This window comes from Daktulosphaira vitifoliae, unplaced genomic scaffold (assembly GCF_025091365.1).
Source record: "Daktulosphaira vitifoliae isolate Bord-2020 unplaced genomic scaffold, ASM2509136v1 Scaffold_2, whole genome shotgun sequence".
Taxonomy (NCBI): domain Eukaryota; kingdom Metazoa; phylum Arthropoda; class Insecta; order Hemiptera; family Phylloxeridae; genus Daktulosphaira; species Daktulosphaira vitifoliae.
This window is the reverse complement of record NW_026099573.1, coordinates 10,701,381-10,724,295: the sequence shown is the minus strand read 5'-3', so window position 1 is coordinate 10,724,295 and position 22,915 is coordinate 10,701,381. Positions and strand designations below refer to the sequence as shown.

Below are 22,915 nucleotides of genomic sequence, written 5' to 3'. Positions count from 1 at the left end.
CGTCAAGACCGTAAAACGATACAAAAAAAAATTATAAATCGATTCAAATATGATATGGGTTAAAATGACATAAATAAAAGTTTCAAAAAAGAAAAAAAAAAATTATTAAACATTTTTTAACCTTCAAATTTTGCTATCAAAATACTGCAAATTAAAAAATTTAAATCAAAATTCATAAACTTAATAATGAAATCGAAGTACTATTTAATATAAGTAAAACAGTGCTAGTTCCATAGTAATAGCTTATTGGGATGTGAAGTTATAGGCTTTAGAACATAAGGGGTTTGTTCATGTTTTTAATTATAACAAATGCACAATCTGGTAAAAACAAAAACTATTTTTGTTGTCAATGATATTTAAGAAGTCTATGATAAAAATGTCAAAAATAGCAGCACACACATTAGGTGATTTCACATGGAATGACCCAGCTTTGATAATTATCATGGAAACAGTTATATATTTATAACTAATATTTAAACAGAAATTATTTGGTTTTTTCTGTTCTTTTCTCAAATCATACTGTAATATTATTTTAAAATCTACTCTGTAAAATGGATATCTTTTTTATATTTTTCGTTAATATAGTTTATTTTCCTTTTTTTAATAAATTAAAAAAAATATGGTAAGTTATATTATTTGCATAGTTGTAAAGTTTAAAAATTATTCGTGTCTGTATATTTAACACAAAATAGTATAATTTACTACAAATAAAAAAAAAATTAACCCGAAGACTTGTATTGTGCAGTGTGATTTATTAAGAACACTAAAGATAAATAATATTTCTATACTTTTTTAACTTTAAGTAAGAGTTTAGAATTTAGATTTTAGAAGTTAAGAAGTTAAGTTAAAACAATATATTCGTTTAAATTTATTTTCAGAAAACTTATCGATAATATAAAGTACATATCTATAATGCAACATAGATACATATCATAATTTTTAAAGTAAAATATTCTAAAAAAAAGTTATCAGATATAATTAGTTTTATTTCCCAAATATAAAATAAATAATTTGTTATAATAAATATTACTTATATAAAAATTTAAATATCCTAACATCGAATAAAATAATACTAAAAACAATATAAAAATAAAATCCTAATACCATTATATCTTTTACAATCACACAACGAGTTCTAGTTTATTAGATGTTATCAATATTTATTTAGATCCATAAATTAAAATAGCATTTACATACAATAAATTAGTACACATGATATCTTATAAAAGAGGTAGTACACCTAATCGAATTTTATATTTAATTACTGGCTCTCATTCAAGCATAGATAATTATCATTGAAACAGTTACATACTTATAACTAATATTTAACCTGAAATTATTTCGTTTTTTCTGTCCTTTTCATCAAACCATATTGTAATATTTCATATCGTAAATTAAACACAAAAGTACAATTTTTCAAAAACTTTAATATGCTACAAATAAATTACTACTAAACATTAATAAGCTATTGTTTTACAAAATTTTTTATTTTTTTCGTAAATTAAATTTTTTTCCTTTTTTAATAAATTAAAAAACTATGGCTTGATATGTTATTTGCAAAGTCCTAAAGCATAAAAATTAATCGTGACTCACTCTGTATATTTAACGCAAAATAATATAATTTACCACGAATTAAAAAAAAAATTGACCCTTACACTTGTCATCTACAATATGATTTATTAAGAACACTAGAAATAAATAATATTTCAATATTTTATTATCTTTATATACTTGGTGTTAGTATTAATTTAATGACGTTAGCTAGTAAAATATTTGCATTATTAAAAATGTCATAATGATCCGTTTTAGATTTAAAAGAGCTTTTTAAATTTTTAGTGAATTTAAAAATATCAATATTGACTTTTTTAAAATTATTGAATTTTTGGAACACATTAAATTAATTTTAACTGGTATTGAAAGTAATTTTTTAAATTATCATACTGATAAGCTACTAGATTTTTTGACATATTATTGAGTAAAATCGTTTCAATAGGTGATGATCAGTTGGTTAAACTGAAAAAAAACCATAATAAAAAGAAACATGTATTTAATATATTTATATTAAACAGATCCCAACTAATTTTCAAAAATATATTTGATAAAAAATATGAGGAGAGTATAAATTAAAAATTAAATTTTAATGGAGAGTATATTAAAAAGTATATAATAAAATATAAATCATTGTTAGCAATACAAAATAAAAGTATTTTTTTAAATTATAATTTGCTACATCAAATAATTTTCAATTGTTGTTATTACCACCATTCCACATTTTGCAAAAATCTGCAAAATTTAAGTAAAACAAATTTAGTGCAGTAGGAATCTAACAAAGTCAGGTGAGACATTTTGTTAATTTTATACCTATTCATTAATTATTAATATTTACACATAATGTATTATTATATTAATAGTTATCGTTTTAATATTAGTTATTAAAATTATTTAAAAAATTATATGACAATACATATTATTTTTGATTAAGTTAATTACAGTCTTGATGCAGCATTATGGAATAAAAATATCATTCATTGGTCTTTATTTATAGTAAACATGATTACTGAAAGAGATAAATACTACTGTGTTAAAAAGCTTGATGTGTATTTGAAACATAATTAAAACGTTATGAAAACAACAAAATATTCATGGTCATGAATTTTAAAGATAAGTTACACAAACGTTTTTCTTATATTAATCATATACAGAGTGATAGTGTTTTTCATAAATCACTCAATTACACGCGAAATAATCTCTTAGTTATATCAAATTCTTGATTTATCAATAAAACAAACAGGTCCATAAAACAAACTTTAAATTTGATTTAGCTTTGAATGATATATATGTTCTGTTGATACTCAAAGAACTTTAAAATAATGTAATTTTATTATAAATCGTATAATTTTTGTCTTTAATAACTTTTAAAAACGAGATTTCGGATAATTTTATCATTCTAAAAATCTGTTAATTTACTTTGCAATTTTCTTTTCCATCCGTATATGTGAATATTCATTTATATTACACCAATTTACTCAACAATAAGTAAAATATCATAAAACGTGTCTATTTGATTCTGTCGCATAATAATTTTGAAATATTCCTCACACTTTCAGTAATAAAGAAAAATGACACACAAAATTACAGTTGTTATAAAATAAACAATATTATTTTTGGTAAATTATCAATAATTAAAAATCAAAAAATAAAAAGTATCAATTGGATAGATTATTATGAAATTTTTATTGATAAAACAACAGATTTATGCTCTTCGACTCCATATTTTTTTTTTAAATTAATAATAATGACATAGATTATATGGATGTTCTTAGCAATGGATTATGTACATCATTAAATGCGATAAAAATAAGATTTTCAGTACTAATATTTAAAACTTATATATTTAATATTTATATCTTTGTATTATTACACTTTTTTGTAAATACGTATATTATTAAAGTGCTATAGAGAATTAATTTAAAAATGATAAAATTTTTAAAAAACATACAGTAGAAGCGAATGTAATCTCGAAACGTTACCAAAAAAAAAAAAAAAATAAACACAGAAGGATAAATCAATAGATTGACAGGTACGCATTGAAGCTAATTTTTTACAATTTTTTTTTTTGGTGATAACTCAGTAGTCTCATTAAAGTTCATACAGTACAATAAAGCTATTCACCACGCACTCGATTTGTGTGATATTTACTAATGAAAGAGTTCCTTTTGTTTTAATTATAATACTCTTAAATTACCTTCAAATGTAACTTCGCCTTTATCGTGGGTAATTTGTCTTAAAGATTGAATGCTTTCTTGTAGACAACGTGATTTTCTCATCTTATTTCCTCCGAAACGATTTAAATCATTCATATTGAAAGAACTCTTTCCCTTTGATATTATCTTAAATACTTCCATATCTTCTATACTATGTGTAGACGACATTATTTCTTCTTTTTGTGTTTGACGACTATTTAAGTTAAATAGTTTCAAAAATCTGTTTAGATGAGTTTCACTGTCTATAATTATTAAAAAATTACTGAATTACACGTACATAAATAAATATAAACAAACATAACATTACTTATAAGTTAATATATTAATATTTAATATAAATAATAATATTTAATATTTATATTATAAGTTAATTTAATATAGTTAACATAAATCAACCTACAGTATATAGTGAACTCTTGGAATTATGAATGTCAAATAATTATTTCTCTAAATAATATCAATATATTTTAGGAAAAGATAGGCATAAATAAGTTAATAAGTTACAGACATTTAGTGAATAACCCTTATACTATTATGTATATATTATTTATGACAACTAAGGAAGTTCAACTACCTATTAATCAAATGAAATGTTAAATGCGTAATGGGATGGTTTCGTCTCCAAAATGTAGAAACATTTTTTGTTATATAAAAAAAGAATTAGAAATTGAATACTTATAACAAAAAAAACAATAAAAGTTATTGATTTTATTGTGTTAAAAAAAGGAAATAAAACTATACTAAACATCATTAAAAAAAAACTAATATTTTAGTTTATATAATCATACCAATCCGCAAAATAAAAAACTCAACATCTTAATATTAAGCACTATACTTAGTTTCAATAGACTATATACTATTTAATATATATAAAATAATTCGCAAAAAAAATTACAAAAAACATAAAACTTTTTTATTATAAAAAAGAATTATGAATGGAAGTATTCACCTATTCAATAAAATTTTTACCACCCCACCCTTAAATATTTTTGAAAAATTACAATTCCTTGTATTAACTCAACTAAATTCGTTAAATGTGAATGAAATTATTTTATTTTGCTTAATTTATTAAAAATAAATATATAGAGTGATTCATTTTTCATGAACCACTTTATTAATTGAAAAACAAATATAATATTAGTAATGTTTTTATTTTTTTTTATTTTGTTCAATATTCTTCTTATTTTTGAATCATAAAGTTTTTTTAGGTTCATTCCTTATACATAATAAGGGTGTCAACTTAAATTTTTCAAATAGGAACAACCCTAATTAACTTGCTAATTTATTTAAAAATGATCTAATAAAGAAAATTACTAATAAATTATATCTTGAAAACCAGTAATTCAGAAATTATAAAGTATCATATACTTGCTTTTAAATTTCTCCCACTTGAACAACTACACACTTTTAGTAATAAACCTAATATACAGAGTGATACACTTTTCATAAACCACTTAATCAATAGAAAAATTAAAATAATACTAATAATTTATTATTTCTATATTATAGTTTAATGTTTCTCACATTTTTCAATTATAAATATTTTTATGTTCATCTCTTATAAATTCTTAAGATGTAAACTTTTATTTAAATAATAATAACAACCGTAATTAGTTAGCTAAATTAATTTTAAAAAAACCAGCACAGTGGGGAAGTTGCAACATCAACTCCTATTTCCTTAATTATATCCAGATTAGTAATTCGTTTAATTATATATTACATAATTTTTATAATTAATTATTTTCAAATTATTATCGATTTTTAATATGTTAAAAGTAATCATTTTGAACCAACTTCTTTTTGTCCTTTAAAGTGAATGNTATTATATAATTTTTATAATTAATTATTTTCAAATTATTATCGATTTTTAATATGTTAAAAGTAATCATTTTGAACCAACTTCTTTTTGTCCTTTAAAGTGAATGTTTTATTTAAAAAAAAATTAATTTATTACCATAACTTTTAACTCAACTTGCAAGTTTGAAATAGATATTATTAAATAGAAAAAAATGAAATTGGTAGATTATTTCAAAAACAACAATAACACTTATTCCCTTAATTTTACCCCGATTTATAATTATAATATATGAACACATAATAATTACAGTAATTAAATTGAGTATGAAAGTGGTATTCAATAATATAATATTGTAATTTTTACGGAGATATTATAAAAATAAAAAGGAGTTGTATATTCATATACTTTTAATGCGTATACAAATTTAAAGGAATTTATGCAATACTTTTTAATAAAAAAATTTTGTTACTTATGAATAAATACACTAAACAAAAGGAACTTTCATCAGAAAAAAAATATACTTTTCTAAATAAACTTTTCGTGATGTTTTCAAATGTGCAATTAAACTTTTTCTATTACTTCTAAGTTTTAATATTATTACTTATTATTAAAAAATAAGTATTTACATATAAAAAAAAATAATTAAGAACAAAAAAAATTGTATTAAATTAATACTGATTTTGATTTTTAATATGTTAAAGGTAATCATTTTGAACCTATTTTTTATTGTCTTTTAAAGTGAAAGTTTTAATGAAAAATACCTTCTCAGCTTCGCATCGAAGCTAAAAAATGAATTTGTTACCATAACTTATAGTTCAACTTGCAAGTTTGAAATTGACATTATTAAATTGAAAAAAATGAAATTTTTAAGATTAATATGCAATCAGGAAATTTTATAATTACTATTTACAGTACATTTATCAAAAAAATTCGATTTTTTTTGCATTTTATTCGTAATAGATAACTGAAATAGAAAGAATAGTAATATTTTCCTAATAACTTTTAGTGTTTAAAAAGATTCTGCAATTGAAATATTCAGAACTTGATTAATTTTAATATTTTACTTTAACTAAATGAACCAATCAAAACAAAGTAGTTAAAAAGATTTACTCAATTGAGCGTATTATAAAAAATAATTATAATAATTATAACGATAATAATTATAATATTTAACGATGGATTTTTAGAATTATTGTAAAAATCCATCGTTAAATTCAGGTGAAACTAAAAATCATTTTTTTTTTTAATTTATGATTTATATAGCAACATATTACAAAAAAATTTGGCATATTATAGACTGGTAGTAGCACACAGAAATAGAGTTAAAAAATTAATAAATTATAAAGTAAAATTATTTACTTTTGTAGTTGAATACTTTTATCATATCAAATTTAATTCGACAATAAATAATTTAAGAATATTAAAAATTAATGATTTTAATTGTTTGTATGGACAAATCTAGTTAAGCTACTTTTTATTTGAATAAGGAATATTTTTTTGATTTTTAAGAGTAATAACTTAAACTAATCATTAACTTAAATATCATAAACTTAAATGAATCATTTGACGTATCGTTGAAAGAAGTAGGTCTAGTGAGAGTTGGTAAAATAAATCGTAGCCACAAAAAGAACCACATAGTAAAATAATATTAACATGAGATCCTTTATATTTATTGAAATTATTGAATCTAAATGAGATAAATATCAAATGATTTGAAAATTCTATTCTAACTAAAAATAAAAAATGCAAAATTTTAGAAGCTAGAGACGGATTTGAGCCTCGTACCCTAGGCGTGAAAGATTAAGGTGTCACTCATTCGGCAACTGTTCGTTGCTTTTTGTTGCTTTTTGTTGCATGATAAAATTAGTTATTTAAGCTAACTCAAATTTAAAAATTACTTTTTCGACTTTAAAAAAGCAAAAAAATTTTAATAAGTTTAATTTCATGTCTTATGAACTTTATTCTATGTCAATGAAATTATATAATTATTCATGAAAGTCAGTTTATTCCCCTAATAAGATATTTTAAAATAAAATAAAATACAAAACCCAGAATTTTAATAAAAAATAGCATATTTTTAAATACGGTAGCCTTTTGCGCATAGAAGATAGGTCGTCGGGACAAATTTTTTTTTTTCATTTAGTAGTACATAAAATAAGCTTTAATTTGATATATGTTTAAAGGACGCAGTATTTCCGGAACATTTTCAAAAATTCAGTTGAAAAAGTTCTATTTTTTATACAATGTTTCAAAGTTTGAACCCCCCCTATATAAGGGGAAATTGTCTAATTTTAATAAAAAGTATGTCAAATGGAAGATGTACTTATAATGTATTTAGAAAAAAAAAAATTGTGCTGATACATGCATTTTTCGAAAAGTTATAGCATTTTTAAGTTGAAAATTAAAAATTGAAAATCGAAAATTTTAACACAAAAATAGTGTTTTTTTAACTACGGCAACCGTTTACATGCAGAAGATAAAGTGTCGGGACAAATTTTTTTTTTTCATTTTATAGTACATAAAATAAGCTTTAATTTGATATATGTTTAAAGGATGCAGTATTTCCGGAACATTTTCAAAATTAAGTTGAAAAAGTTAGTTTTTGTAACAAAGTTGCTATTTTAAATCCCCTCTGTGAGCAGGTTAAGTGTTAAATTTTCAAAAAAATTATATCAAATGAAAGGATAATATCTAAGGTTTTAGTTTAAAAAAAAATTATGTTGATTTGTTGATTTTTGAAAAAGTATAGAAGTTTTAAGAAAAAAAAATGACAAAATTTGTCGATTTTTAAATTTGTAATTTTTTTGGATATTTCNAAAAAAAAGTGAAAAAAATGACAAAATTTGTCGATTTTTAAATTTGTAATTTTTTTGGATATTTCCCCCATTTGCGGGGAACGAGGGAAAATTTTTAAATTTTTAAGGGTAATGTCTTCAACTAGATACAATTTGTGATCTTTTGACGTATTGTTAAAAGAAATCGGTCCAGTGAGAGCTGAGAAAAAGTAGTGACAGACACAAAAAAAAAAAATAAACACATCATGGTAAAATTAATACCTTCTCAGCTTCGCATCGAAGCTAAAATACTGGTTGATAACAACTACTAGACCAGTATAACAGAAATTCCTGAAATATTTATATTTCGATGAGAGGAAGAGTACAGCTGGGAAATATTTAGTTATAAAAAATTAGGATACACTCTTCATCTTCAGTCATTTATTTTCAATTGTTACTAAATTCCAAAATACTTGTACAACAGTTGTTGTAGACCAGTCATTTTCTTAATCAGATCTATTGAATATGCTAGTTAATTAGGAATGATGACATTAGAAATTAAAGTTGACAACCTTTTCAGGTATAAGGGATTAAGATAAAAAACCCAAACCAGCACATTGGTGACATGGCATAGTTAGATCAAGTATAATGATATCTGACAGTGATTAAAATCACTATAAAAAAAAAACGCTTTGATGCAAATCTTTAGATAGTGTTTAATTTTAAAAAATTGATGGATTATTCCAAAAGTTACATGATCTGCTATTTTCTAATTAATATCCTGAATGAAAAAGGGATTATTAAAAAAAAATTATTTCTCATAAAAAAATTGTGTTGATCCATACACTTTTTAATAAGTTATAGAATTATAAAGTTAAAAATATAAAAAATAAAATCGAGAATTTTCACACGAAATTATTCACACTAATTAGATAGCCATTTTCACCATGAACTCAAGTCCAGAGGTCAAATTAAAGTATATTACATAAGCTTCAATTTAAGATATATATAAAAGTGTCAGACTTTCCGAAACACTTTCAAAAGTTAAGTTGAAAAAGTAAATTTTTTTGTAAAATAGTTGCCATTTTGAATCCCCCACTGTGGGCAGGTAAAGAGTTAGATTTAAAAAATATATATATACTTTCATATAGGTTGATAACGTGATGTGCGGTTGAGGGAAACATGGTACCGTGTCAATTAAATGAAAGGTAAATATTGATATGTTTATTTTTGAAAAACTTACGGCAGATTTTAGTAAAAAAAATTGAAAAAATTTCGAAAATGAGCGATTTTTAAATTTGTAATTTTTTTGGAGGTTTCCCCATTTACGGCGAACGAGGGCATAATTTTTTATTTTTGAGGGCAATGTCTTCCACTAGATACGATTTGTGATCTTTTGACGTATTGTTGAAAGAAATTGATTGGGTGAAAGCTGAGAATAAGTGGTAACAGACACAAAAAAAAAACACATCATAGTAAAACCAATACCTTCTTAGCTTCGGATTGAAACTAAAATACAAATAAAATTAAGCTATTAACCCATTGAATTCTTTCAATTGGCACCACGATTTAGGGACCAAGGCTGATGGGATAATAGTATTAATAAAATGAATCTGAGATCATAAAATTGAAAAATGCTATATTTTCAATATAATTGTTTGTCATAAATTACACCTTCCCCCAAATTTATGACATGAAAAATATTCAAAATTTTCATTCTCATTGTTTTAAAGGTCACTAACTTCAAATTTAATAATAGTTTTTAAATTTAGCCAAAATTAAGAACACAAAGGAAAGCAACTTATTTATAATTATAAAAAAAAAAAAAAAATCCAGCACAGGGGGTCGTGGCACAGTTGTGACGTGGTATAGTTGGATCAAGTATAATGATATCTGACAGTGATTAAAATCACTATCATAAAAACGCTTAGATGCAAATCTGTAGATAGTGTTAAATTTAAAGAAATTGGTGGATTATTCCAAAAGCTACTTGATCTGCTGGTTCCTTATTAATATCTCGATTAAGATAAAATATGTCGAATGAAAAAGGGTTTATTAAAAAATATTATTTCTCATAAAAAAATTGTGTGGATCCATAAACTTTTCAATAAGTTATAGCATTATAAAGTTAAATATAATATAAATAATAAAATCGAGAATTTTCACACGAAAATAGCATTCGGTATTTATTTTCGCCGTGAAGACAAGTCCAGAGGTCAAATTTTTTTTTTTCAAATTAAAGTATATTACATTAGCATTAATTTAAGATATATATAAAAGTGTCAGACCTTCCGGAACATTTTCAAAAGTTAATTTTTTGTGAAATAGTTGTCATTTTAAATCCCCCCCTGTGGGCAGAAAAAAGGTCAAATTTACAAAAAAAATATACCAAATGATAGGTAAAGACCTCAAGCATATATAAAAAAAAAAAATTATATTGATATGTTCATTTTTGAAAAAGTTATAGCACCTGCTGTACTTTGCACTGCGGCGTACAACGCGCGGTGTTTGTCAGTCAAATACTCATAAAATAGGGCGACGGCTCATAAAGGTGGCACGAGTCATGGGGCATCGTGTATAATTTACAACCTTGGCATTAATACCATGATAAGAAATTTGATAAGGCAATTATACTTATCACTCTCATTCAAAAGCATAAGTCATTTCATGGAAAAAGTTACACACCTTCAAATTATAGTAATCACGAATAGTGTTTCTACTATCCTTTTCTCAATACGTATTTCAATGTTTAATACCGTAAAATAATACATGAAAATTCAAATTTTCACAAACTTTAAAATGCTACAGAATATTTACTACTGAATATTAATAAGATATTTTTTTATTAAAATTTTTCTTAAATTCTACTCTACAAAATAGCTATCTTAGATTTTTTTTCACATTTTATTTAAAATTTAAAAATAATTAATATTTTTAATAAAATGTTAAAAAATTAATTATTGAGATATAGCTATAGACCTAACACTATTATTAAAAAAAAAAATCAGCTAAAAATATTAACTGGATCAAAAGTTATTTAAGTTGTCAGTGAGTGGTGGGCCACTCTGTATACATATAATTTATGACACGCACGCGTATATGGGTACGAAAACCAAAAATAAAATTATACAAGAAAATTGTGTTAGCGTGAGTAGTGAGCGGGGTGGGGTGAATGCGTTACGACAGTCTAGTCTCAAGGTCATACACGACGGGATACGCGACATAATAACACGTGTCGCGTGGAGTTACAAACTTACAGCAAACAACAAACATACATGTGAAACTAATATAAGCGTGTTAAAAAAAATTTGTCCCAACGACTTATCTTCTATGTGCAAATGGTTGCCGTATTTAAATAACATGCTATTTTTGTGTTACTATTCTTGGTATTGTATTTTAATTTATTTTAAAATACCTTATGAGGCGGTACACTGATTTTCATAAATATAATAAAAATCTAGTTGACATAAAATATAATGATAAAAACTTATTTGTTTGTCGATTCAGTAAAAATCATTTCCTGTGGGAATGATTTTTTTGCAATTTTTCCGTAATTCTTTTATGTTATAATTTTGCTTATCAATAATCCACCGATTTCTTAAAATTAAACACTATCTACAGATTTGCATCGAAACGTTTTTTTATGATTTTAATCACTGTCAGATATCGTCTATACTAGTCCCAACTGTGCCACGCGCACACTGTACCACGACTCCACTGTGCTACCTTTTTTGATATCATAGTTGCTATAATACAATTTTCTTAATATCTTTTAAAAATTAACTGAAAATGATTTTGATTTTTTATAGAGTAAACAATGTATTTGTTAAATTAAAAATAATGAATTATCGATAATATTAAAAATACTGCAATTCTAATTTTTACATTTAAAACACTTTGAATAGCAAAAAATTCAGCTTATTATTTTAAAATTCAATAATTAGTTTATATTTTTTAAACATTTTTATTAAAATATTACCTGTTTAGAATTTTCCCTGTGGATAGGGAATAAGAATACTTCCATGGCCCCTCTGTCAGTCGTAAGAGGCGACTAGTGAGGTTGTCAGGTCGACAGCCGGTGTAAAAATCTTTATCAAAAAAGTATGAAGAATCCTGCCCATAACTTAGGCGGGTTGTCCCGTCTTGGATGTAAGCGGGGACAACATAATGTAGTTAAAAACGGAGAAAGCCTAAGGAATAAAGTTTTTGATACTAGCCGGACAACTTATGCGGTAGCTGTTTTACCAATCATGTGTACAGGTCTACCCAACGCTTGTAGTGTCAACGTTGTAGGGACATCACCACTTAACTCTAGGCTGGACTCGTGTATAAGGGAGAAAGATAGATACAAAGTAAGAATAGGTACTTGGAATGTTGGAACATTAACTGGTAGTAGAGAATTAGTAAAAGTATTGAAGAGGAGATATAAAAGTACTTATTATAAAAAGAAAAAAAAATTACAACTTTTACAAAAAAATAGATATGTTATACAGTGTGTAAGATTAAACGTAACTTATAGTGACGTATAAAATTTATACTTGCATACAAATTCTCTTTTAAATAAAAGCATAGCATAAATTTATCAAATTTAAAATTTACATAAATTAGTCATTATATTCAAAATTATTTTGTATTAAATATTATTTTTGAATGTTAGAATTTGTTTATCGATTTAAGGGTGGCCTACTCAACGTAGTTAGGATTAAGATGAGGAAAAAAAAGAAGAAGAAGGAGAATATTTTTAATGATTTCATATTTTTTACATTAATAAAATTATTCTAATTGGCTAGAGATTTAATATAGGTGCGATATAATTATGATAATACTTAATTAATCCAACCCAGCCCTCTTTATATAGTAAAATTCTTTTAGTACTGAACACATAAAAAAATTTTAAACTTGTTAATATAGTTATAGTATTAATTTATATTTAATAACTTAAATGATATGATTAATGGTAAGTGGTAAACTTTTTATGTTAATGAGCTCTAGTATTATCTATTTTAATTTTATTCTAAATATTATAATATTTAGAGAATAAGCCAAAGTATTGAAGAGGAGAAAAGTTAACATTTGTTGTGTGCAGGAAACTAAGTGAAAGGGAGAGAAAGCAAGGGAAATAGGTGTGGTTATAAAATAATATACTCAGGTAAGACCAATACATAGAAAGGTATAGTGATAATAATGGATAAGAAGATGAAAAGTAGTATAGTAGAAGTAGTTAGGAAAAGTGACAGAATTATAGTCGTTAAATAAATATCCGAGGAAAAAATGTTGAATGTGTAAGTGCTTAAGCACAACAAGTAGAATGAAATAGACAAAGAAGTATTTTGGAGAGAGATGGATGAAAGAATATTGGGTTTCGCAGTATCGAATGATCTTGATGTGGTTAATACTTATTTAAGAAAGAAGGAAGAACATTATATAACATATAAGAGTGAGAAGAATAGATCACAGATCGATTATTTTATGTGGAAGAGTAAAGCGAGTAAAAGACTGTAAAGTTATAACAGGCGAGAGTGTAACTACACAACATAGACTGATGGTAATTCAGTTGTGGTTTACCGGAAAAAGAATAAATAAAAATAGAAAAAATACAAGGGAAAAATCGAAGATCTGGTGGTGGAAATTAAAAGGGGAAAACGAAAAAGAGTTTGTAAAGACGGTTGCGTTGGAATGCCAGGAAACAAGGAAACCTGGTGGTGGGATGAGGATGTTTAAAAAATCATAGAAAGTAATTCAAAGTATGACAGAAAAGTAAAAGAAGAGAAGACTGGATGGAGTACAAATGCTTGTGCAAAGAAACCATGTGTGCAGTAAGTAGGGCGAAGTTTAAGAGGTATGATTAGTTAAAAAGAGAACAGGTCAAAAGATTATCATTATATAAGGTGTATAAAAAGTGATGATGATGTGAAAAAAAGGTGGAAGGATTATTTGGAAAAATTATTGAATGAGGAGTAGTCAAAAGAGACATTAAAGTATATCTCGTGGAATAAGGAACTGACTTATTTAATAAATGAGAAAGAGGTATGGGAGGCTGTGGCATTAATGAAAAAGAATAAAGCAGTAGGACCAGATGAAGTGCCAGTAGAAGTATAGAAAATATTAGGCGGTGTTAGCATAAGGTGGTTGAAGGAACTTTTAAATAAAATCTTATTAGAAGGGAAAATACCAAATGAATGGAGGAATAGTATTATGGTGCCAATATTTAAAAGTAAAGGAGACATACAGGAGTGTGGAAATTATAGAGACATAAAGCTTATGAGTCATAGTATGAAAATTTGGGAAAAGGTAATAAATGAGAGAATAAGAAATGAGACATCGGTATCTAAAAACTAGTTTGGATTTATGCCCGGTAAGTCAACAATGAAACCATTATTTTGTGTGAGGTAACTAATAGAAAAGTTTAGGGAAAAAAAGAAAAAGCTTTGTATGGTATTTGTAGATTTAGAAAAAGCGTATGATAGAGTACCGAGAGAGGTTCTAAAGTGGGTATTAATGAAAAAACGAGTCCCAAAAAGATACATTAATATAATAAAGGATATGTGACACTTGTACTAGGGTAAAAAGTGTGGTAGGAGTAACAGAAGGTTTTTGGGTAAGAGTAGGAGTGCATCAGGGTTCTGCTTTAAGCCCTTACTTATTCTCTATAGTGATGGATGAAATTACTAGAGAAATACAAGGAGAGGTGCTGTGGTGCATGTTGTTTCCTGACGATATATGGTTAATAGGAGATAGTGGGGAGGAAATTAACCAAAGGCTAGTGATGTGGAGATCAGCTCTTGAAGAAAAGGGTTTAAGAATAAGCAGGAGTAAGATAGAATATATAGAACACGAGGTAGGTGAAATAAGGAGACCAGAGACGTGATTGGAGAGGTGCAAAGTTTTAAGTATTTAGGATCAGTTGTGCAAAAGAGTGTTGGTATTGACGAGGATGTAAGACACAGGTTTAAGTGCGGGTGGTTGAAGTGGAGAGAAGCGTCTGGTGTCTTATGCGATAAAAGAAGTTCAATGATGCTGAAAGGTAAATTCTACAAGACTGTAGTGAGACCAGCTATGACGTATGGTTCAGAGAGCTGGGAGGTTGGTAAGAAAGTAGAGCATAGAATGAGTGTAGCAGAGATAAGAAATCATATATGGATGAGTGGAGTGACTAGAGAAGATAAGATAAGAAATGAGCATATAAGAGGGATAAAAGTATAAGTGTAGCTTCAATCGTGGATAAGATGAGAGAAAATAGACTTAGATGGTTTGAGCAAATTATGAGAAGAGAAGAATCTGTAACCGTAAGAACAGTTGTAGAAATGAATGTTGAAGGAAGAAGAGGTAGAGGAAGATCGAAAAAAAGATGGAGAGATGTAAATGAATGCGATTTAAGGACATCTGATGTGAGCGTAGAGGATGTGAAAGATCGTGTCAAGTGGAAGTTTAAAATAAGTAGTTGGGATTAAGGTGAGGAAGAAGGAGAAGAAGAGACCTGTTTAGATTAATAGAAATATGACTATATATATATGTCAGTACCTTGTTTGTACCCTTCCCATGTCATAAGTTATACATTTTTTTATTAACTATCCACGAACTGCGACAAGAAGTCAGCGTATGTATTATTTTTTATTGCATTCGTTTTAATACGGTACTGTGTTCCTTTTACACCATATTGTAAATTATTAAACTTAAAGTGTATCAATAAGTAAATAGTAAATGCGCGGTGGCTAATAATAAGGTTTGACTCTATGACGCCTTTGGTTAAAAGATTTAATGTCATATCGTGTCACCTTTCTTTTCATAATTTCCATTGCACTTACAAATACTGGCCGTAAAATGTTAATCTATATTTATTACAAGCCAAAAGTAAACTTATTAAGAAGAATTGGAAAATTTATTTAGGTAAAAATAGTGAAAAATTTAATTTTCAAATTTATGATGATAACAATTCTGTTTTTTACTTCCTCAAGAAAATAATTTATGACTGCCTCAAGTTTAGATAGAAATCTATAATAGACACTAATTTTATAATTACCATCATTAGAATCAAGGAATTTCATTATCGTACTATATTCCTCATCGCTTTTTTTCTGTTCAAGCGTTGTAAAAATGGATTTCAAAATGTCAACAGTTAATTTTTCCGTACCGTTAGAAGTCACTACATTATAAATACTCGTAAGCAAATTAATTTGATCAGTTGTTATATCACTCTAAAAAATTACAAGTAATAAATTAAAAATTAAAAAAAATAGTTAAAAAGATTAAAATTAATAATTTGTTGAAATCAATATAAATTTTTTCTTTTAAAATAGACTTTATAATATTAATGTAAAAATATTTATCCTTAACTTAAACATAAGTTTTAATTTATTTAGTATATGTGATTATCATATCTGCATTTAAAACATTATGAAGTGTTTCATATATTTAAAAACAATGCTTATTTATATTTTTTATTAATCATATGGAAATATTTTATTTACAGTTATAAAATAGGATTTCAATTATTTACTAAATTATTTATTGAAGGAAAGAAATTTTTGTAAATCCAAAGCAATATAATAATTTCTTTAGTTATTATTATTATTATTATTAACATAAAATTACTTTGATGTTTTAAATAAATTACAGCCCTGGAAAAATATTTCTTTTTTTATGAAAATTTTACAAATTTCTCAGAGTAAACAATAAAATACTTGTTTTCCATACTATCGAAAATATCATTATTTCGATCCTATTAAAATACTATGCAAGGACACGTACTCTCAGGGAATGGTTCATTGGATCGAGAACCCCTCCGAAAATTAAAAAAAATTCAAATTATTTAAAATGGAATTTACTATTGTTAAATTTGATCATTATATTTAGCAATCAAAAAAACAAAATGGATAAATTTGGAAATGTATATGTACCTTATTATCTAATTTATTTAAAAATACTTAATAACCTAAAGTAGAAGATATATGTTATTTTTATTAATCAAATGTCAAAATTCAGTTTACTGAGAAATTGATTAAACTATATTAATACAACTGTTGAAAAAATTGTAACATTCACCAAAGTTTTTGGAAGGGCTTTAATTGTAAATAAACATTAAAGAACTATATAGAAATATATTTTGTGATTTATTTAGTATATTAAGTTTTATGTAGATTTGAATTGAATTTATGATAAATTGAACGTGTGGATGTTCCGATTCTATTCTATTCTATTCAAGAGTTGTTTATATAAATAATTTAAATAAATAATTTTGTTGATAAAAATAAAGTACTGAAACATTTTTATTTTTTTAGTACTTATTTTTAAAATTATTATAATTATTTTAAAATGAAAACCAGGGAAGTCGATTTGTAGTTTAAGACCAAAGATTTATAAAGTAATTGCAATAGGAATGAGCTTATTATTAATTATTACAAGTAGTTTAAGGTACAGCTAAGAAAACTCTAAACGTTATTGAAATTTAAAGAACTGTAATTATAAGTAGTTAACATTTCATTCTTCTCTGAGTAAAAATAAATGCTGCATATAAAATTCTTAAAACAATAAATAAGAACTAAATTTAGTCGTTAAAAGTAATAAAAACACATTTAATGAAAGACTGCACTATATTAATACCTTTAATAGCGAAGGTCGGTTTTCTGGTTTATTATTTTCTTCCTGTAAAATTGTTAAAGTCGCTATTTTTATTATAAAAACTGGTAAATTAGTTGAAGGAATTTATTATTTAATTAATTTTATGAATCAAAAAATATTTAATTACATATAAACAGAGAAATAAATAAAACCATAAAAATATAGTTATATCATTACTTCAATAAGAAAAATTTATTGATCAATGATAAATTAATTATTTTGTATATAAATACCTTTTTAAGTGTAGATTGTGTTTTTGATGTATTATTCTCTTCCTGTGAATTTTTTCAAAATTACTATTTTTAATATGCTAACTTAACTTATATGTTAGTAGTTGTAGAAATTTATTGATCAATTATAAATCAATCATTTTGTTTATCAATACCTTTATAAGTGTAGATTGTGTTTTTGGCGTATTATTGTCTTCCTGTAAAATTTTTCACAATTACTATGTTTAAATTTACTCATTTCACTAATATATTAATAGTTGTAGAAATTTATTGTTTAATTAATTTATAAATCTGAATTTTTTTAATTAATAGAAATTGATTGATCAATAATAAATCAATCATTTTGTATATCAATACCTGTATAAGTGTATCTTGTGTTTCTAGTGTATTATTCTCTTCCTGTAAAATGTTTCAAAATTACTATTTTTAATATATACTAATAAATTATGTCGTACGTCGGTAGTATCGCGACGTAGATACGAAAAAAAGTAAAGAAATTAATTAATACTTATAACGACGAGTCGTTTTTACCTATTCTGGAGTCCTCTCGTTGGGTATACTGGTCAACCACAATCCCTTCAATTAGTGAACCACTAAAGGAGTAGGTTTTAGACCCTTCATCACAGTCTAATTAAAAAATAACAGACTGAATGGTGGCTCCTAATCATTCACCAGCACAACTACCTTTCCATTATACCTACTAAAAGACGGTTAAGCCCAAAAACTAGCCAGAACGCACACTGATTGTTAAGATCGACTACAAGACCAGCAGTCCAAACTTGACACTAGCCGCACACACACAATTTTAATAGCACGGTACATAAAAAATGATTACAGTTTTCGAATAGTTATCTTTTATTTACGAAATTTACTAAACACAAAATCAAATTACAGTATAACAATGTAACACAATATAAATTAACCCGTTCAAAATATAAAGTTTCACGCACCAAACGTCCTTACCCGTAACTCGACGTTTCTTCGTCAAAACGTCAATCTCTCGTTACTTTTCTTGTTTCCATTTATATATTCTTTTTCCCACCATTATTAATTCACTTACCCTGCATATTCGCTCTATATGACGTTATTATATTACTTAAGAATTTGATAATTGCTTATTACTATATTGAAAAACTTTACTATACTAATATTGCAGTTATTTAATAACTTCTCAGCTATTTACTACAATTAATAATTATTAGAAATTATTAATTAATTAAAATGTTGTGTTATGATTTATTTCACGTTATTTTATTTCAATGGAATATTTTGTTTTAGTGTTAAGTCTATGTGAAAATACCACAATTAAACTTTATATATGTTTTATAAGTGTCAAAAATTGTCAAGTTGTTTGGTAAAATTAATAAATGATATCTTTTAATATTATTCTGCTAAATATGTATTTTTGATATCACATTAAATAATATACGATTTCAATATCTGTCCCGATCACTGATAATATAAACGAACCCGCTGTTATTATTTCACTGTTATTATTGACTTAACAACACTGTCACAAGTATTTTAAATTAGAATTTTAATACATTACTTGTGTAGTAGGTGACTTCACATCGGTTTTGTCACTTAAATTGATCTAAACATAAAATATTTCGAATTAGTAAAATAATTCTTCGTTTTCCCAAACTACATTTTACTTAATATTTATTTTATCGCAAAAAGTTATTAAAATTATCAAGTTGAAAACTTAATATGATTAAGGTAAACTTACCTTATTAATGGAGTCTGTCAACGTTTCATCGTTACTAATTTTAACCTAGAGAAATACAAATAATATACAAACATTTGAATTTAATATATATTACTGTTGAAAATTATATCGAAAATCTCTTGAGTTGATTAATTTTATGATTATCATTGATCATTTACAATTCGTTAGGCCTTTTTTTTTTATTGATAATGAGGCTTAGGCAGATATTTTTTTATTGAAAATATTTATATAATCAATAATGTTACGTTATTGATATAACTAGTCTTCGCCGTTCTGTGGATCCGCCCTTGACCATGTGGGCCTCAAGCACCTACAGAGCGTTTGGCTTGTCTTTACAGGTAAGCTACTGATTCGGGTAGAAGTACCCAACTACGTCAGATAAAATTTTTGTTGTGCAAAAAAGTATTAATCCAGAAAAAAAACTTAATTATTAAGAACAATTTCGAAGCGTCGTGTTATTAGTGAAAAATACATAAACAAACATACAATTTGAACAAAATTGATATGCGCAAACTAAAATTATATATTACTATAAACTATGCGTGTAGACCATATTAAAATAGAGAATTTTGACCTAATTTTGGATTTTTCATTTTCATCGTAGCATGTAGATTACAATGCTATATGAGGGAAACGGACAAAAAATCGTTTTCATGAAGTAAAAAATTCGGACGTCGCGGTCTGGATTGCCAAGATAAGTAAAACTCCTAACAAAAACCAACAGATTTTAATCAAAATTTTATTTTATACAACATTTAGGGTACAAAAAAAAGTATAATTATTAATCGTTTTACCTCAGTAGATTTTGATGAAGATTTGTCTTTCACTTTTTTGACACGACCTTTTTTTCCGGCCAATACTGATGTAATACATATAAATATACATATTAATAATAATATATTATGACAGCGCATTTTTTAATATGTACTTTTTAGAAGTCTTAAATTATTAAATTAGACTAACGAAGTAAGAATATAATGTGTGCAAATAAAATTTTTGTCAGAATAATATCGATTATATAGAGGATTTTTATTTGTTAATATTTTAAAAATAATTTGAAATTTATATCGTATAAATTTATAATTACTTCATATATGAATTATTGACAAACATTTTTAAAAATCATTTGCACAAATGTTTGAAATATTTAAAAAAAAATGTTCAAATTTGGAAAATAATTTTAAATAAGTTTTCTATTATGAGTTCATGCGTTATATTTATAGAACATATTTAGTTTCTCTAAAACCCATTTATCAATCAGATATAACGAGTTTTTTTTATTAAATAAAACAATGCTCAATAATACTTTACATTATTTTAGATATTACAATCAAGTTGAAGAGTGTAAAACTCTCTCACTTTACTCTTAAGATGTATTAACTAAACAAAGTTGATTTACTGATTTAAATATAATTTGTTTCAAAAATATACTAAATATAATAATATTAATCAATTTTTGAATCTAACTTTATTAGTTGTCCGTGTATAAATATTTTAGCTTTGATGCGAAGCTATACTATGATACTATTATACTATGATGTGTTTATTTATTTATTATTTTTTTTTTTTTTGTGTCTGTTACCACTTTTTCTCAGCTCTCATCAAACCGATTTCTTTCAACGATACGTCAAAAGATCACAAATCGTATCTAATCGAAGACATTGTCCTCGAAAATAGAAAATTATGCCATCGTTTCCCGTAAATGGGCAAAACTCCAAAAAAATTACAAATTTAAAAATCGCTAATTTTCTATTTTTTTAGTTAAAACTGTCATAACTTTTTTAAAATTAAACAATACAATATTTTTTTTTATAGATGCATGATGTCTTTACCTTTCATATGATATATTTTTGTTATAGATCTAACCCTTTACCTGCCTACAGTGGGGAATTCAAAAAAAGACAAATTTTTTACAAAAAAATTTACTTTTTCAACTTAACTTTTGAAAGTGTTCCGAAAAGTCTGACACTTTTATATATATCTTAAATTAAAGCTAATGTAATGTACATTATTATGAAAAAAAAAATTTTGGGCTTTATTTTGTCTTCATGGCGATAATGGCTACCGAATACATTGTTGTGTGAAAATTCTCTATTTTATTTTTTACATTTTTAACTTTATAATGCTATAACATATTGAAAAGTGTATGGATCAACACAATTTTTTTATAAGAAATAATATTTATATACCTTTATCATTCGACATACTTTATCTTAATCAGGATATTAATAAGGAAATAGCAGATCATGTAGCTTGTGGAATAATCCACCAATTTTTTTAAATTAAACACCATCTAAAGATTTGCATCGAAGCGTTTTTTTTTTATAGTGATTTTAATCACTGTCAGATATCATTATACTTGATCCAACTATACCACGTCACCACTGTGCTACGACCCTCCTGTGCTGGGTTTTTTATATTATTATTGCTAGTATATTTTTAAGAAAAATATTTTTGTTACTTAAGTAGTAAAAAAGATTAGTGTACCTTTAAATAATATAATAAATCACAATAACATTAATCGATTGAGTATTACAAGAATAGGAACTTTATTTAATTGTATATGTTTTTGAAAATCAAACCAAAAATCACGCACATCTACAAATTGAAAAAAAATGCTTATAAAGAATTGAGTTTACTTCAGAGAGTAACGCAAGTGTAGGGGAGAATTTTTCAATAAAAGTTTTAGTGCGGGTTAGAGCACATTTGACAATCTCACGTCTACAAATCGATGACTGTCGCATCATTATAATTCCATTAATTATAATAGTGTACAATTAAATAGTAATTAACCGAAATGAAATGTGCGCACTGGCCAGTTGTGACAACACCTGAAACAAACTTGTTAACCTAAATTTACAGGGAGAGGATGTAAGAAAAGAAACAAGAGCGCCAACATGTGGTTTGGACACAGCGCAGATACCAGAAACTATTTATAGAGCGCGACACTTAATTAGTTGCGCGCAAACAGTTATTTCAGTCAAAACGTTAACAATTATTTC

General features: G+C 25.4%; 1 protein-coding gene across 2 annotated transcripts; it reads right to left on the bottom strand.

Annotated features, from left to right (window-relative positions):
• Positions 1-2,119: 2,119 nt before the first annotated feature.
• LOC126897505 (putative E3 ubiquitin-protein ligase protein PFF1365c) lies at positions 2,120-20,918 on the bottom strand. Of its 2 annotated transcripts, XM_050671166.1 has the most exons (10): positions 20,708-20,918; positions 19,914-19,958; positions 19,734-19,778; positions 18,542-18,583; positions 18,340-18,381; positions 18,188-18,229; positions 17,937-17,978; positions 16,357-16,531; positions 3,746-4,006; positions 2,120-2,283 (listed from the first exon to the last, which is right to left on the bottom strand). In XM_050671166.1, exons 1-10 carry the CDS (start codon positions 20,825-20,827, stop codon positions 2,243-2,245), a joined length of 855 nt encoding a protein of 284 aa, XP_050527123.1. In that variant the 5' UTR covers positions 20,828-20,918; the 3' UTR covers positions 2,120-2,242. The 2 variants fall into 2 exon arrangements, with proteins under 2 accessions (XP_050527123.1, XP_050527124.1); XM_050671167.1 differs by lacking the exon at positions 18,188-18,229.
• Between the last annotated feature and the right edge of the window lie 1,997 nt (positions 20,919-22,915).